The sequence below is a fragment of the Urocampus carinirostris genome, chromosome 16, assembly GCF_059441175.1.
Source record: "Urocampus carinirostris isolate Australia breed hairy pipefish chromosome 16, RoL_Ucar_1.0, whole genome shotgun sequence".
NCBI classification, from domain to species: Eukaryota; Metazoa; Chordata; class Actinopteri; order Syngnathiformes; family Syngnathidae; genus Urocampus; species Urocampus carinirostris.
In genome coordinates, this window is record NC_142364.1 from 23,560,811 (window position 1) to 23,577,990 (window position 17,180).

A 17,180-nucleotide genomic window follows, 5' to 3' on the forward strand; every position below is an offset into this window, starting at 1 on the left:
TTTTCATTTGTGAATATTAGAAGAAAACTGCACTTATTAGTGCTATATTGGTGCATCTGTCTGTCACAATTAACAATTGTTTTTTTTAAGTTTGCATTGCTCTAAATTTATTTTGTTTGTGTTGTTTGTAATTTGCATTTTCCCAAAGCAATGTTTTCAAACAAAAGCAAAAATAACTAGGCGACTAGTTTATTTTTCTTTATTTTTGAAAACTCAAAAGAAATTTTTGGGTGGCACTAAAAGATCAAAAGCCCAAAATGGCAAACGATGTAAAAAAAAATTGTATATACCGTATTTTCCGCACTATAAGGCGCACCTAAAAGTTTTATTTTTTTTCAAAAGCTGACCATGCGCCTTATAATACAGTGCGCCTTATATATGGCTCAATATTAAATCGCAAGGTCTCGCAACTTACGCAACAGCCGCCGACTCGATTTTCCCCCGAACGTGGAGTAGTCCGCAGTGTATGCCGGGATTTATATACCGGCGTTTCATTGGCTAACCAGTGTGTCAATCGTCATTTGAATCAATCGCTATTCGCTAAAGTTATTCGAAACAAACCCTGCAATTGGCCGAAAAAGACGTGTCAATCATCAGTTAAATCGATCGCTATTGACTGAAGTTATTCGGAGCCCTGGATTGGCTAGAGGGCCAAAACAAACCCTGCAATTGACCGAAAAAGATGTGTCAATCATCCGTTAAATCGATCGCTATTGGCTGAAGTTATTCGGAGCCTCGGATAGAATAGAGGGCCGGAACAAACCCTGCAATTGGCCGAAAAAGATGTGTCAATCATCCGTTAAAGCGATCGCTATTGGCTTAAGTTATTCGGAGCCTCGGATAGGCCAGAGCGCCGAAACAAACCCTGCAATTGGCCGAAAAAGATGACTGAATAGCAAGCTTGCTAAACTACGCCATAAAGAAACATGTTTCATTAGTCTGTATTTGTAAATATTTTACTCTCCTGGATTTACTACACTCACGGTTGTAAGAAGACCATGATTGCGTATCATTATTGAACGTGAGGACTTAGGTGAGCTATGCGGCTTTATATTTTCCCAGTATCTTGTTTTAGAACGATCTTGATGTTGCTGTGATGAGTTGAGTGAATTAAACTCAATTCCAAGTGTTTATTGTCATATGCACAGTAAAGTTGCAAGCGAAAAAGAAAATAGAAACTAAGGAATGGTTGGCATTTCTTGAATCCCAAGACTTTAACCTTCCGAATGATATTTGAAATGATGCATTTAAGTGACATCGTATGGACACCGCATCCGCACGTGTCTATGACACGTATTTGCTTCTTTGCAAGCTTTGGGAATGTTAAGGGGGTAATCAGTTTGACTGAATCATCTGACTGTTTTGTCGACGTTACCATTGTAGCGCCTTATAATCTGGTGCGCAACAAGGCTTTAGGGCTAGGACCTTAGCTTAGCCTTTTGGCTGAGAGTAAGTGTCCCGGCTCCTAGGCTTTGTAGCGTATAATGAACTGACCGATAACGGATAATGGATGATGAATAACGAAGATAGAACAATAACCCTTAAAAACCCCAAAAACCCCTATAATCTGGTGCGCCTTATCTATTGAAGATATAGGACCAAAAACTATTTTTTGGGGGTGCGCCCTATAACCAGGTGCGCCCTATAGTGCGGAAAATACGGTATATATTTTTTTGTGTTGAAAGAAAATACATAAAAGTTATTATTACTTTTTATTATTACCCTAACTGTAACACACAGTTCCAAGTTTGGTAAACATCGCTCTTGACTTGAATTTTTAGACTATTTTTAATGGTCACATTTCTTCCAGTTTATTTATGCAAACATTGAAAACTCAAACAAAAATAGCTTGCGTGGCACTAACAGAATAAAAGCCCAAAATGGCAGACAATGCGGAAAAAAAGAAGATATACCGTATTTTCACGACTATAGGACAGAGTGTTAAAAGACACAGTGCAGTCTCCGCAGCTGGTTTTATTTCTGTACCTAACACATACAGCGCGGGTGCCTTCAGCTATGGTCGCCTTACAACACAACAACAGAGACAAGCATATAAGGGTGTGTATTTAAAAATAGAGCAGGAACAAAACGGAGTTGGGTTGTGGTTTATTTAAGTATTGATATCAAAGTACTGCAATGTCGGTTACTTTTGTTGATTCCCGCGTATGAACCCTTTTAGGGAGACGTGATGTCAGGGAGGAGAGAGGTAACTGGTGGGAAAGTTTGGCTCTCAGTCTGTTTGTAGCATGAATGAGCGTTAGCTGCGGCTAACAGTCGTCCTGTGGAATATGTTCATCAAATAGGCGATCAGACCTCATCAGCGACTGTGTGCATATTTAATTACACAAAGAGGCATTACAGCACTGACATTTTTTTAATCATCAATATGCACAGCCGTGGTAAAAAACAAATAGAACAAAACATTTAAAAAAAACTACTGCAAAACAGAATTTGTACTCACATGTTCTCACAACTTGTAATCCTTATTACCCACGAGTCTACAATCCTTTCACAAATTGTGGCGTAACCTGCCCAGCGCTGCCCTTCACTCTTAGTAAAACTGTGGTCTCAAGCGGTCATCCGTCATCCCTTGCCGCCTGCAGCCTTACTTTGAATGGCCGGTTCACCTTTTAACAGTCTTATGCTTTACTCAATTACATCCGCCTTACAACACACATTAGGCAAACTGCACGAAAGGGCGTGGCGCACAATTTGAAGAAAATCAAAGACTTATGTGCGCCCTATGGTCGTGAAAATACAGTATGCTTAGTATCAGAAATGACAAAAAAATACACCAAAATGAACTCTATTACAACCCTACCTGGAACACACTGTCCAAGTTTGGATAACATTGCTTTTGACTGGGTGTTGTGAACATGTATACCAAGAGTCTCAAACTTGCGACCCGTGGGCATATTCAGGTTTCGCACACCTATTTCATGGCCGAATTCGAGGACTTTTTAAGGACTTTCAAAGACAATTTTCCAAATCCTCCAGTACCATTAAATCAGGAAATCTGGTGAAAAATGTATTGTGCAGAGCCAAAAACACTACATAGGTGATTTTTAATCTTGCATGTGCATTTATCAATACATTATTTTTAGAGTTGGGGTAAATTGTGAATATATTTGTTTTGGGGACAAATCCTTCCACATTCAGGAAGTTCTACCTATAAGGATTTACCACATGGCAGACGGGTATGCCATCCCCCTCTCGACCTATCAGTATTTAAAAAAATAATAATCAATTTTATCTTGAAATGTATAAATTTTTGCAAATTATTTAAATCATTTTTTAATGATATAGTTTACGAATAGGAAGCTCTGAATAATACACACTGACCAGTTAAGAGCAACCCTAGCAATTTTAAAACAAGGCATTACTGATTGATTGATATATTTTCATATAAATGATTAATATACTTTTATTTACAAGTCTTATTTCAAGTAGGGAATTTTAAAAAAGCCAAAGTTGAGAACAGAGGTATATTTTTTATCAGAATTTTTTTGTGGATAACCTGAATTGACCCAACCTCACACAGACCCTAGCTCCGGCAGCCCCTCAAGTAAATTTAGTTTGAGACTCCTGATGTATACAGTATGTATGGATGTGGTGAACACACCTATGCATGAGTCTGTGCTCCTGGTTGGGGGAGGAGTACCAAGGGCCAACATACCCTCCGTCTGGGCTCTGCGAGTTCCGCCTCCGCCTGCTTTGTTCTCGTTTCCACCGATGACGACGCAGATCTCTGCTGGGTTGGGGTCGCCATAGGTACCATTGCTCGTCTCTGTGGTGCCTGGTTCCTTCTTAATGCTGACGGAGGGCAAGCTGCCCTCCTTGCCCACTGTGTCCTGGTTGACCACGGCAGAAGTGGAAGGTGGACCGTTGCTTCTACCGCTCTCGAGGTCCATGCCAGGATTGGGTGACTTTTGGACACTCATCATTCAGCCTTCTCCAACCCTGAACTTCTGTATGATCAAAGACAGGAACAAAGTCAGACTTCCAAAAGTTCTTTGTTTAGATAAAAGTTTATATAGGCATTTGTTCCTACATTAATCTTTATCTTTATGGATTTATTGTTGCTTTACATTTAATATTTGTAAGAGTAATTGACGATTAATTATTATTTTTAAAAATACTTATACATTTGGTACTTAGTTAATTGGGAAAAAAAACAGTTGAAACACCATGTTGAGTTTTTGTTCATATCCAAATGTGATTACCGCCTCTGCTGTTTGTTGATGAAAAATGAAAAAAATGTCCTTTTCGTAATTTCTCATTGAATAATGCATGAATCTTGATGGAAAAAAAATCAGTCAGAAACTAGACAGGTTTTGTGCGGTAAAGTGCTGATCCAAAATAGAATAGTTTGGCCTTGGTTTATGTTTTTGTTCCACCCAGTGACGCTTTTGATGTATGTAAGAATTTGGAAAAAAAAAAACGGCAAACTTTAAATAAACTTTTAACAGGTTGCTGGAGCCCTATCCCATGTCGAAAATTAAATTACCATGGGAAATGACCGATTTCACTAACAATTATTTATAAAATACAATAACATTTTTTTCACTATCCCTAGAACATATAAAGAAAATTGGAACAAATAAATAGGGATGCAGCCACAACAGCAATATAACAATACGGCCATAATTTTAAACACCAGATGTATAGTCATTATGTCTGGACAGTGATGGCTCAGGCCATTTAGCTAATCTTACCCAGATACAAAAGCTATTCCAATTATATGCTATTCCTTTTAATGTACTTACGGAGCAACCAAAGAAAAATAAGGGTTGGGTTTCTCAAATCGGTCTACAGCAGCAGTAAAAACTACAACCTAAATAGTTCCATCTACTGTGACCATTGCTAAGTAAATTAGCAAAACACTTTCAAAACAAAACACTGCTAAATATCGATGCAAGCATGTTTGTTAACATTTACTTTAATGCCACCTTACTGCTCTTGTATAAACAGTTTAGGTTAAAAATAATGATGTAATAAAAATGTAATGTCTTTTCATTACAAAATATCTGCAACAAGAAAAGAAATCATGCTGGGTTTTTGCTCCAGAGCTCTTTCTCTCAGACTTTTTGTGCAACCATCACATAAAATGGAAACGATGGCATTTGAATGTCAAATGTGAAAAGATGCAAGTTTAAATGCCAAAATTGTTAAAGATGAACACAAAAAATAACTTCCTGTTCCTTTATTTGGGAAATATATACTGGCCCATTCTAACAAATGTATTGGGTTATCTCTCAGAGCAAATGATTTTCCCTTTCAAGCTTGTTTCTCTCTCGTTTAATGTATATTGATGTGACAAATCAATAGTTAAGGTTACAGATAAAAACAAAACAATACAAATTGACAAAAAAAGTCAATACTGTACATACTAGATCGTCCCTGTTGAGGATTTAGCGGCTAACACTGATGTAGTTAATTTAGCTATCTTTAAAATAATAATGCAAATACTTAAATCGCTAAAAATTAAAACCAGCGACTCGGTATCTGCATCATATATTACATGTTTTTTTCTTTAATGCATTTGCTTATCTGAACAAAAAATTCTAATGAATTCTGCCAAAATGTAAAACTGCAGAGTCCATTCTGAAATACATATTGTTCAAATGAAGTCACATCTATTGAGAGAGGGCGGAAAGTTCGGACCTGAATCAAGTCTTTTAAGAATGCACTGTGAATGTCTACAGAATCAAATATTATTTTAACAATTATAACCTATTTGTCTCAAAAGAGGTTTTAATGTTTTTGTTTTTTTGCAGCACAATCTTACTTTGAGTAGCTTCAACTCCTAATAATGCATGATGAACTGATATCAAATCGATATTGCAATGTGACGTAGTGCGATTGCTTAATCGCAAGACACTGCGGTTTATTCAAGGATTTATAGGCCCATGTATGCGTTTTTTCCTCTTTTTGTTATCTGTGTGATGGAGTGTTTGGCCGACCAAAATTGTCAAAATTCCGGGGGGTTTTTGTGCTGGCCAATCAGAGGCAGGTTTTAACGGCACCAGCCAACAATGGCGAGGCAATCTTTGCAAGCATTTAACAAAGATTAAGCACTCACAAAAATACAAGCTAGAACAGAAAATGCACTTTCCTTTTAAAATCGAAAAATCACATCAAAATTGCAATATTTGTCTGAAAAATCGGAACTCGCTTTTTTCTTAAATTGGGCAGCACAAACTCCTGGTTATGTTAAATTTGGCAGGTGATACATACATTACTAGTTTCATGGCAATACTGTTCAATAAAAAAAGGAAATATTTGTAAACGGTAGTTTAGTTAAAATATGGTTATTCAAATTTTTATAAACTCAAAACTTAAAATATCTTTGCATTGGATTTGTGCCTTGTCCGGTTACTAGTGAAAAAAAATCCATCCAGTGGCAAACAGTGTTCTGCCCAATCACTAAATTCTACCTAAAGGAACTATACTTGCAATTCTAAAAGATCAAGCCAAAAGTATTTGTCTTCATTTCATTACCCATTAATCATGTTTGTCCACCATATTTAATTGTTTGAAATTTAAGAAGAAGACATTCCTCTTTCATTTTCACAGCTTTAGCACAAGGTTGGGTATCAATTTTCTTTGCATGATCCGTTAAGCCCTTTGAACATCAAATTTATACAAGCAGTAACTGAGGTTGATGTTCCAGTTTCTACCCCCCAAAAAAGTCCATGTGCTTTGCAAGACAAACACACCGTGAAGGAAAATCCAAATATGAAATACAAATTTGCTTAAGGGATCAGGAAAATGTTTGCACTCTCAGGAGGGAGAGTAAAAATAGGAGCGAGTTAAAAATGGAGGACGGACGGGTCACTTCAATCACTGCATTGGTTTGTATTATCCGGGGCCAAGACAGGGGGAGGGAGATCTTTTCCCCCCCCTTAATGAAAGACACATTTTACTCTCAGCTTGTAATAAATGTCATCTAATATTGAGCTTGACCATCATTTCAAAAAGCAATAACGCAAAGAAACACATAAATCCCCAACAGCATTTCTTCTCTAACATACACACACACAGGAGACTATGCAACAAACTGGTGTCGAGTAAAATTCCAGTGGTATTCAGACAACCCCCCCTCCCCATAAAAACATTTTTCAATCTATATGGTAATGTTGTGAATTAAATTTTAATAATAGCAGATATTGGAAAGCAGACTTGAATCAAGCGGAAATAAATCCAGAAAGATCCCGGCCCTAAAATTAGAAATTCAAGACCGCAACTGATCTGCTTGCTAAAACCCTTGTAGGCAGGCAGATTAAATTTTTGATGGAAATCAAAATTACGCTGCAAACATACACAGGCGCGGCAAACCTGGCACAGTCGTGATTTATGGATTCATTAAACCTGCAGCAGCTCCAGCCCTCCCCCATTTTTTTTACCACGCGCAGAAATTGCATTTGCTTTGCTCAATTTTTTTTTCAGAAAAGCAGCACAGGCTCTAGTTTCAAAAATGGTCAAGTAAAAAAACAGCACGGCCACACAATTTTGTGTACATAACCACAGCACATAAACAAGCCTAATTTTCATCGCTGCAGCAAATGAAAGTCCTGATGCATTATTCATCAAACCAATAAGGTTCATTTTTACAAGGAAAAGGAGAGGAAGAAATATGAGCGGAAAGCACACGATTTTATGCGACGGCCCTAACCCCTGAAAAGCAATTTCCCAGGGACTAATATAAATTAAGCAATTTTCAGACATTTTCAGCACAGCCTCTGAGAACACAAGAGAACAGTGGATGCCTGCTATGCTCAAAATGGATTCTAAAAGGCTCATTTTAACCCACATCACTCATCAGGAATAGTGCTTAAAAGCACTGGCAGAGAATCAAAGAAAGCAAATCTTTCTTCCTTAGAAAATAGAAAGACTGGTTGCCAGTTGATATTGACCATAACTGAAACCTCTAGCAGAGACTAGGTAGAACAGTCGTTTTTAAACAGGATGCAAATTTCAGTCATATGTCCTCTAGATATAAACAGATTTTATTCAGATGAGGTTCCGAAAGTGGCAAGTATATCAAAAGCACTTAAGGTCAAAATATTATCCAGGCAATAAAATGGGTCAGGGCTTGAAAAGGTGTTGAGGAGATACCATATTTATTAGTGTATAGTGTGTCCTTCATTTTTTTTTTTTTTATATAAATCGGTATAAAATTTTGTTTTTAATTTTTCTCAGCTCAAAATAAGCAATGACAGTGACAAAGGTTGTTGAATACATGCGGCCATGATTCCAATCATTAATTGTCAACTGTAGTCTTATCGAAGAAGGACCGTGAACACAGTGGACATGTAACTAGCTTTACTTCCTTCTCCGAATGGTGAAAACTGCCAAGTACAATACAATACATTGAGACCAAGTGCAAAAAAGTTCACGAAAATAAAGTACATTAACTTTATATTTGAACTATTGCAAGATATAGTTGTTTATATATCATATAAGCACTTTTAGAAACTTACAACATTACCTTGTTAATACTTCAAGATGAAAGGAGACAGTTTAGAACATGCACTTGTCGGGTCAGCCTGTGTGTAACTACTATAACCAGATCAAAGAGCAGAAAGTGACATGGAAAACCCGGAAGTAGTATTACTTGGAAGTAGTTTTATTTCACTATAGTTTTCAACTTCAAGCTCCAATAAACACAAAAACATAGTAACTTGTTAAGTAAACAAAAGCAGTTGTCGTAAGAAGGACTATGAAAACAATACCAACATAAAATTTGTATGCATTTCATCTAAAAAATAAAGTATCTATCTATCTATCTATCTATCTATGTCCCTCAAAGTCCGAGTCATCATCAGATACGCCAATGAGTTGCTTTGTGCCTCTTGTGTTTGATAAAATCTTCCAGGACGACTTTGTTTTCTCCTCGCTCTAACATTCACCTGTGGTACCGTGAATAAAAATAGTGTGATAATGACATAAAATCTTATTTGCATTGCACACAAATAAATACAGTACTCCCGCTCGCGCAAACGACACTGATTTTAATTCAAAAGCAATATCTTAAACGCCCGATTCACCCTGGGAAATCTCACAATAATCTCCTAAAAACATTTTCTCCTTGGATCCATTCAATACACGAAGTTCACCCTTTTTGATTTTAAAAGGATGAATTTCTCCAAAAAGGTGGGATTTTTTGCCGGATTATTAGAAAAACAAAATCAATTAAATTGATCTAAATTTTGAAAAAGGTTAAAAGATGTTAACACATTTCCGCTATGACCAAAACAAGTATGTTTTTTCCATTGATCTTTAGCAATTTTTTTCAAGCACAAATATTTTTAAAAGTAGCACATTTATTTTCAAGTGTTTGAGCTGAAACTTCAATCGATCACAATTCACAATGAAAGATTAATGACGTTTTTTTTTCTTTGGCTTGATGCCGTCTTGCAGGCGCTTTTTCAAGCTAATAGCTACCATAAATTCCGGACTATAAGCCGCTACTTTTTTCCCAAACGTTCAACCCTGCGGCTTATTCAGTGGTGCGGCCAATTTATGTAATTTTTCTAACGGCCGCCAGCGGCGCTCGAGATGTAGACCGCTGGAATATATGCGCCGAGGAAGACTGCAACTTTTTAGCTTGTGCACAAATTAAATTAGCCTAAACTTACCCTCATCATGCAAATTGCAAAAAGTAAGGCACATGACGCAGCTTTCAAGCTAAAAGCAATCGAGCAATCCGATAAAGAAGGAAACCGAGATATTGCACGTAAACTTTACTTTGCGAACGTGTTGTTAGCGTGTTTTGGAATAAGGGAGCGTGGGACGACGTCTATATGACAAAGTTTCTTTTCGATACTGAGGAAGATGACTTTGATGGAGTCAGTTATAAGGAGGAAGATGAGGATGGTTTACCGTGGTTTGAACAATTTTTCTCGAAAATATTAACAGCAAATAAACAATGTGAGGTTTGAACAATTTTTCTCGACAATATTAACAGCAATTAAGCATGTTCACAATTTTGTTCTTTACAATTTCGTTATATCTGACAATATGACGTTTTAACAATTTTTTCGACATTTTTAACAGCAATTAAACACACACAAAAAATTGGCATGAAAAGTTTCAACTTAGTAGTGTGTAACTTTCATCATATAACAAATTTACCATTTTTAAGGGAACAGAATGTGCTCAAGAAGTGCAAAGAAAAAAAATCTGAAACTAAGTCAATAAAATAAAATAAAGTAAAAATCAAAATAATAATAATTGCATGTTTAATTCTACAGAATGGGCAGATTTTCAAGTATATATCATTTTTAGATTGGGAATGTGTATCATATTTAAAAAAATGTAAGAGTCCCCCCAAAACAATTTTTTTGCCAAAATGTTTGCATTTCTAATGTATTTTTTGTGGATAAAAGAAAATTGGCTACCAACAATGTAAAGCATTGTTCTTTCCTTTATATTATGTAAGATGAAGTTAAAATATGATGTGATCTTTGGTTAAGGGAGTACGTAAAGAGGATCTTTCATATTAGGAGGTGTATAGAATGTATTTGTATGTATTTGTGCTTATTGTCAAGTTAATTGACACTCGGATTTGTTTTTGTTTTTAAATTAAAGAATATTCTACTGTTTTTTGCACTAATTTTTTTATCTGTCAAAAACGTCAATATTTAAAATAAAGAGGAGGTAATTAAAAATCTGATGCATCGATTATTCGGAAAAAAAATCAGTTCACTAGAAAATCACAATACCCCTGCTATTTTCCGAACAGGGTTGCGAAGACATCAGCTGTTCAGAGGGAGCATCACATAGAATACTCCTGTACTAGAGGTTCCCTTAAAACAAGAACCAACAGACTGAGAGACTGTTTCTTCCCCTGGGCCATCACCACCCTAAACAAGCGCACAAGACTTGAAAAATATATATCTTGCCTATGGATGGAAAAATGGGTATTAAAATCTTATTGACGAGTTTATTACACACTAGAGGTCGACCGATTATTGGCATCAGCATATCTATTTATTCGACGCACCGATTATTAAGCACAGCACCGAGCAACTACAAAGCCTGTCTCTCCCTCTACCGCCTCTGACGCTACCAACCCCACGCCATCCAATTGGATAAGCGATTGGGGGCAGAGCCACTGAAACAGGAAGCTGCCCCCACTGGAGCGAGAGTTAGGACTGTCACGATTATTTTTCATGTGCATGAATATTTTTCACATTCGCAATTACCGTATTTTTTTCTGTCTCAAACCCACTTTGAGACCACCCATGACCGAAATGGCGATGAAATGTCGGTAATGTGCAGCAACACACACGCGGAAGTCGTCAACAACGGTCTTATGCCTAATTCCGACTCCCCGGCAGAATTTTAACCCCCTTCACTTGAACGTGTACTTGGTTTTTCCTATGCATCTCAGACCTGCACTTCTAAAAGAACAAGTGTCGTGATCGTAATCCGTACAATGTGTTTACTAAGAAGACATACCTAATTGGTATAATGGCGGCGCCCTCTGGCTGCGGCTGCATCGACTCGCTACAACGGGTCAGGTGTATCGACATTTCGTTCTGTGTACATTGTAACAAAGAATGACAATACAAAGGAAATTATTATTATTATTATTATTATTAAATGTTTATTGGCATAATTAAAAAAAAAAACAGTGATCGTCGTCTATACGTTTATTAAGACATATTAATGTGAACGTCACCAACACTGGAGAGGACCCAACTGAGCCAAATGCTATAATATTTACGACCACAACTAGTTGTACACAAGTAGGCTTTATTTAGTGTACTATAGTAGCCTTATTGTAATGCATTTTAGTGTGCTATAGTAACCTTATTGTAATGCATGTTTATTGTACATAGCTATTCACTGATCACTGTAATCAGGGTACCATTGTGAAGGAAACCTTTGCTTTATTGGATTTCCCTGTGTTAACAAATGTAGAATTGAATGTAAAATATGACTCCCCTATCCACTGTTTGCAAAGTAAGACACACTTCAAACCTATTGTGTTGTGTGGCTTTGGGAGACTACAGAGAAATACCATACGTATTAGTCATGTGAAAGTGAAATATTAGTCATGTTGTTTGTGTTGAGATAAAAATTTAATTACTGTAAAAGGTTTCAGAGCAGTTTTATTTGAATTTATAACAAATATGTTTCTTTTTAAATTATTAAAAATGTCTTAAGGCAAACTATTATAAGCTCCAAATATTGGTTATTGACCTCCTCTTAATACCAATCATCAGTAGCGGCCCTGAAAAAAAACATTGGTCGATCCTTCGTATACACTCAAATGTTTGTCGATGTTTGACTTGCAAGGAGAACAGGAGAGGACTCTATAAAAACCCATCACAATAGTGAATTACAGATCATTTCTAAAAGGTTTCCCTTGAGCCCCTTGTTTTATTAAATATCCTAGGTTAGAGAAGGCAGATCTGCCTCAAAGGATGTAGCTATCAAGGAACACCAATATATTTGGCCAATATTGACAATGATGTTAGTGGTGCATAACGGTCAAAATAACGAACGAACAACAGTGAGGAAAATTCGTCAAAATAGCAAATTGGCATCTATGCATTCTCTTTTGAGGTCATCCAATATTAAAAACAGAATAAACATATCACTTATTTATTGACTAATTGTAAATATTTTCTATTTATCCTGACATTGTTCCCATTTTATTTTTCTCTTAAGTATTTATTATGTCTACCCTGGAGTGCAATGTCTAATCTCATTGTAAACAAAAATCACTATGTTGTCAATGACAAAGACAATTCTAAAGGCTGTAACTAAAGATAAATGTGTAAATGGTAACAGTAGCGTATTGTTTACATTTTTTTTTATCATTTATTGTAAATCGTTTTTTTTACCTCACAAAAAAAAACCACATGGGGTAATTTTGTTTTAACCTACAATGTTATACTTTTTTTTAGTATTTTACATTTGTATTAGTTGTCTTTTATTATAGTTGCAACCTACATTAGTATTGATAAATCGGATATTTCCTTTTTTAATTATTTTTCAAACACATTTTGTTGGCACGCAGGTTCACAATGTGTAACATGAAACCCGGTTTCCTCTGCCTCTAACCCAGGACGCACACTTGCTAGCAATTTAAATTTAACATCAAAGGAGCCATTTCAAACCGTTACATGTGAAATTGTTTCTGGTTTGAACATATTTACAATGTGTTTTGAGTATGTGTGTGGGTTCATGCACAGATATGTATGGGTTGGAGAATAACAGGCTGCGACGTTAAATTACATTTTTCCGGATGTGATGTGTGCATGTGGAAGCAATCAAAATTTTACATTGAAATCTCATTTAATATGTCGAGAGGCCAAATCTCTTTAAAAGCTTATTTTAATTTGTTTGGATCATATGACATTTTGCTCCCTTTCAAGAAGGAAAACATATTTAATTTGATTCAAAATGTAACTTTCTTACTTTATCCAGTAAGACCTTCTTCTAATGTTGTTTGGTTGTTACAGTCATGTCAAACGTTTAAGCCGTGATCTACTGTATACAAAAACAACATCGATTTTCTTAATTCAATACACAAAGGCAGGCTTTTCCTGCCAGATTTCTTATAATTTTGCAGCAGCGCACTGAATTTATTATGAGGACTTGACTTGAAGGTCAGCATTCAAATTACCTCAAGCAAAATGGCAACCAGACTCAACAAAAAAAAAAAAAAAAAAAAAAAAGAGAAATAAGAAAACCGAGCTAAACAGAAATGTGGCCACAGGATTAATAAAATAAACCACAGGATTACTGCATCTGATTGTTTTTCCTTTCCTGCATTTCTTTTTTGGCTGATGTGCGTTTTTTTCCTGAAAAAAATTTTTGTTCATTTGTAGTATTTCAGTTTTGAGAGCAAATTTGGGGTTCACAAAATTACAAACGAAGTATAAATCCTGAAGCAACAACAACAAAAATGGAAATTGTGGAGAAACCCGATGCATCTGAATAGCTGTCTTTTGTTCCCCCTTGTAATTGAATTGAAAAGATTTGAGCAAAACCTTTCACGGCCAGAGGCTCCTGCAGGGGGAAGAGAAAAAAAGCTGACTAGCACCCTGCTGATGGATGCAGATTTAGTTTGTAAAGGTCGTTAAGAATGCATTAGGTTAAACAAAGTACAGCACTCTCATTTTTGGTTTGAGACCGAAAAAAGGAAAGAAAAAAAATGTGTATTTTGCAAAGAATAAGAATCTGGGAGTCAACGAATCGCAAAGGAATCAATTTATGGTGACTTGAATTCATTCATTCTAAAGGCTGCCGGGGTTGGGGGGCGCCAGTGAGTCGTAAATTCAAGTTATTGATACTAAAAAAATGTCCAAAATGGTTGTGGTGTAAATATAATGTGTTTACGCTACAATACCAAAGAAACGTTGGCGTCATCATTCACGCGTGTCTTAAAAAACGCAAATATGCTTGAATGTGGCTCGAGTCCCAGAAGAAAAGAAGAGGAGAAAAACATTACAAATGAACTATAAATCCTAAAACAACAAGAAAGGGAAAAAAATGTCAGATAAACCAAATGCATATATATAATAATTAATAGTTGTCTTTTTTTTTTACTTTGTAATTGAATTGATTAAATTTGAGCAAACACTTTCACGAGCAGAGGCTCCTGTTGGGTGAAAAAAGCTGACTAGCAACCTGCTGATGATGCAAATTTATTTTGTAAAGGTCCTTGTGAATGCATTATGCTAAAAAGTAGGGCACTTTCATTATCATCTGAGACCTACGAAAATAAAAAAGAAAGTTGTATTTTACAACAAAAGAATTCTGAGAGTCAACAAATCGCAAAATATATTTAATTATGGTTACTTGGTTTAAAATCTTCAAATAACTGCCTATAGGAGCCTAGAGGAGACAGCAATGAGTCGTACATTTAGGGTATTAAAAAAAATAATTAAAAAAAAAAAAAAAACTCCAACTTGTGTTAAAAATGGTGGCAGCGTTAACACAATTTGGGATGTTTTTACGCCAGGAGAACAAAGTAATGATGCGTAATTAGCAGTCATAAAAAACACAGACTACACTTGAATGTGGACAGATGAACTATAAATTCTGAGGCAACAAGAAAGACAAATTGTGGAGCAACCCAAATCATTTGAATTGAATTGTTGTCCTTTCCCCTTTTTAATCAATAAATTGAAAAGATTAAAGCAAAACCTTTCACGACCAGAGGCTCTTGCAAGGGAGAGGAAGAAAAAAAGCTGACTAGCACCCTGGTGATAAATGCAGAATTGGTAAAGGTCATAGTAAAAGCATAAGGTTAAACAAAGTACTTTCATTTACGTTTCAGACCTAAAAAAAAAAAGAAAATTTTGTATTTTGCAAAGAAAAAAATATGCGAGTCAACAAATCGCAAAATCAAATTATGGTGACTGGATTTAATTCATTCAAAGGTCTACCTGGGGAGGCGCTGTTGAGTCATAATTTCAAGATATTCAAAAAACGTCCAAAATGGTGGCGGTGTAAATACACTTTTGGTTGTTTTTACGCCAGAACACCTGAGAGACAACAGCGTCATCATTTACGCGTGTTTAGCGGTCTTTGGAAAGACCAAATACGGTTAAATGGGGCTCGAGTCCCGGAAAGAAAGAGGAGGGGGGCGGGCAACTCCGGAGCCTTGCTCAAATTTAATGGAAAATTCTCCCAAAAAACATGGCTGCAGGAGGTTTTTTTAAGTGTGGTTAGATTGTGCCTCCCCTTCCTCGTCGCCCTTCATTCGGCCGCCATAGCTCACTCAGAGTGCCGACTAGCTAGCACCACATGCCACCAAAGTTCCAATTCCTAAATAAAATTTAGCAACACACGAGCAAAAATCGCTCCTCGATGATGGCTGCACCTCGTTCGGAAAGCGACCGCTGTCCATTAGTCAAGTGGAACAACCACAAACTTGACGTCAGCTGACTGGTCGAAATTTCGAAATTATTTTCCAAAAAATTCTGCAAAAAAATAACAAAAACAGTTTTCACTTACCTCCAAAAGCGCCGCCGATCATGCAAAAACACTCCCGGCGAGGGGGAAAAAAGCCTTCCTTCCCGGGCTAGGGGTGACTGCAACAACGGCTTCCTCCTCCGTGGAGGGGGGAGGGAAAATGTGAATTAGTTATGAGGAAATTCAAAAATGTTAAAAATTTTCCCTCCTGTATGTGTTTTCCCCCCCACGCCGCTCCGACGCGCTACGTTACATTGTTTTAACGTAAGTAGTCGTCAATAGGACGACAAATGGGATCGTCAGCTTTTTGCATCGGAGGCTTTTGTCGCTGTTCCTGGAGATGATTTTTTTTTTCGTCCGCCATGCACAAGGGGCAGAAATTCCCAAATTGCAACGCTGGCCTACACTAGCCTACATTAGAAAAAGGGAAAAAATGGTTGAGGGAGGAAAAAAAGCCTGGGAAGATGGGGAGGGGGGGTTAGAAATAGGTTGACCTACCCCAAAAATGAATCACAGTGAGTAGATCGCATCGTGCAGGAAATAACACAATATTTCAAATTTAATGTCATCAGTGTATTATTTTCTACCAAATTAATGACATATATACCATTTTTATTACTGCAAAACAAATTTCTTGCAGTTTAACAGCTGTTTTAGGGAGAAACAAAACAAATGTTGACCGACTGAGTCTTTTTCGGTAAACAACATTTTACTTTGAAAACCAAACTCAACACATGCTTTTCATTTTCGTTACTTGTACGAATACTTAAATGTTAGATTGTAGCGATTGTTTACTGATTCGAGACGAAACAATGTTTTTTTAATAAAAAGGACGTTTAATGTAGAAATAGTAATCGTCAATACATTGTGATGATGGGTTGAAAATAAAAACAAAGGAAAATAATGAGAGCACTAAAAATGTCACACCCCTCCTCTATCATTTCTTGCCGTCCTATCGTTGCATTAATTTAATATAACCAGTAGGGGGAAGCAAAACATATAACAATAGTCAAACGGACGTCTCAGCCAAGTGGTAAGGCGCTTACTAATAAGAGTACAGCAACTCATAACCAGTGTTGGGTAGGGTTACTTTAACTGGATTACTTTCAATTACTTTGGGATTACTCCATTACCAAATATGCTAATAAAAGACAAAAGAAACTAAATATGAAAAAATTACTAAATTTTGTGCAGGCTTGGGGAGTAACGGAATACATGGAACGGCAAAAATGATGTTG

At 36.5% G+C, this 17,180-nt stretch overlaps 1 protein-coding gene across 3 annotated transcripts in view; it reads right to left on the bottom strand.

Moving 5' to 3' along the window:
• Nucleotides 1-16,393, bottom strand: part of znf618 (zinc finger protein 618) — a 42,710-nt gene extending 26,317 nt beyond the window's left edge. For 2 of the 3 annotated variants that reach the window (XM_088355852.1, XM_088355850.1), the window contains exons 1-2: nucleotides 15,985-16,393; nucleotides 3,623-3,968 (exon numbers count right to left, since the gene is read on the bottom strand). In XM_088355852.1, coding sequence (XP_088211978.1) covers nucleotides 3,623-3,944 — 322 coding nt within the window. In that variant the 5' untranslated portion in view covers nucleotides 3,945-3,968; nucleotides 15,985-16,393. The remainder of the gene's footprint in view (nucleotides 1-3,622; nucleotides 3,969-15,984) is intronic. The other variant, XM_088355851.1, reaches the window with a different exon arrangement.
• Between the last annotated feature and the right edge of the window lie 787 nt (nucleotides 16,394-17,180).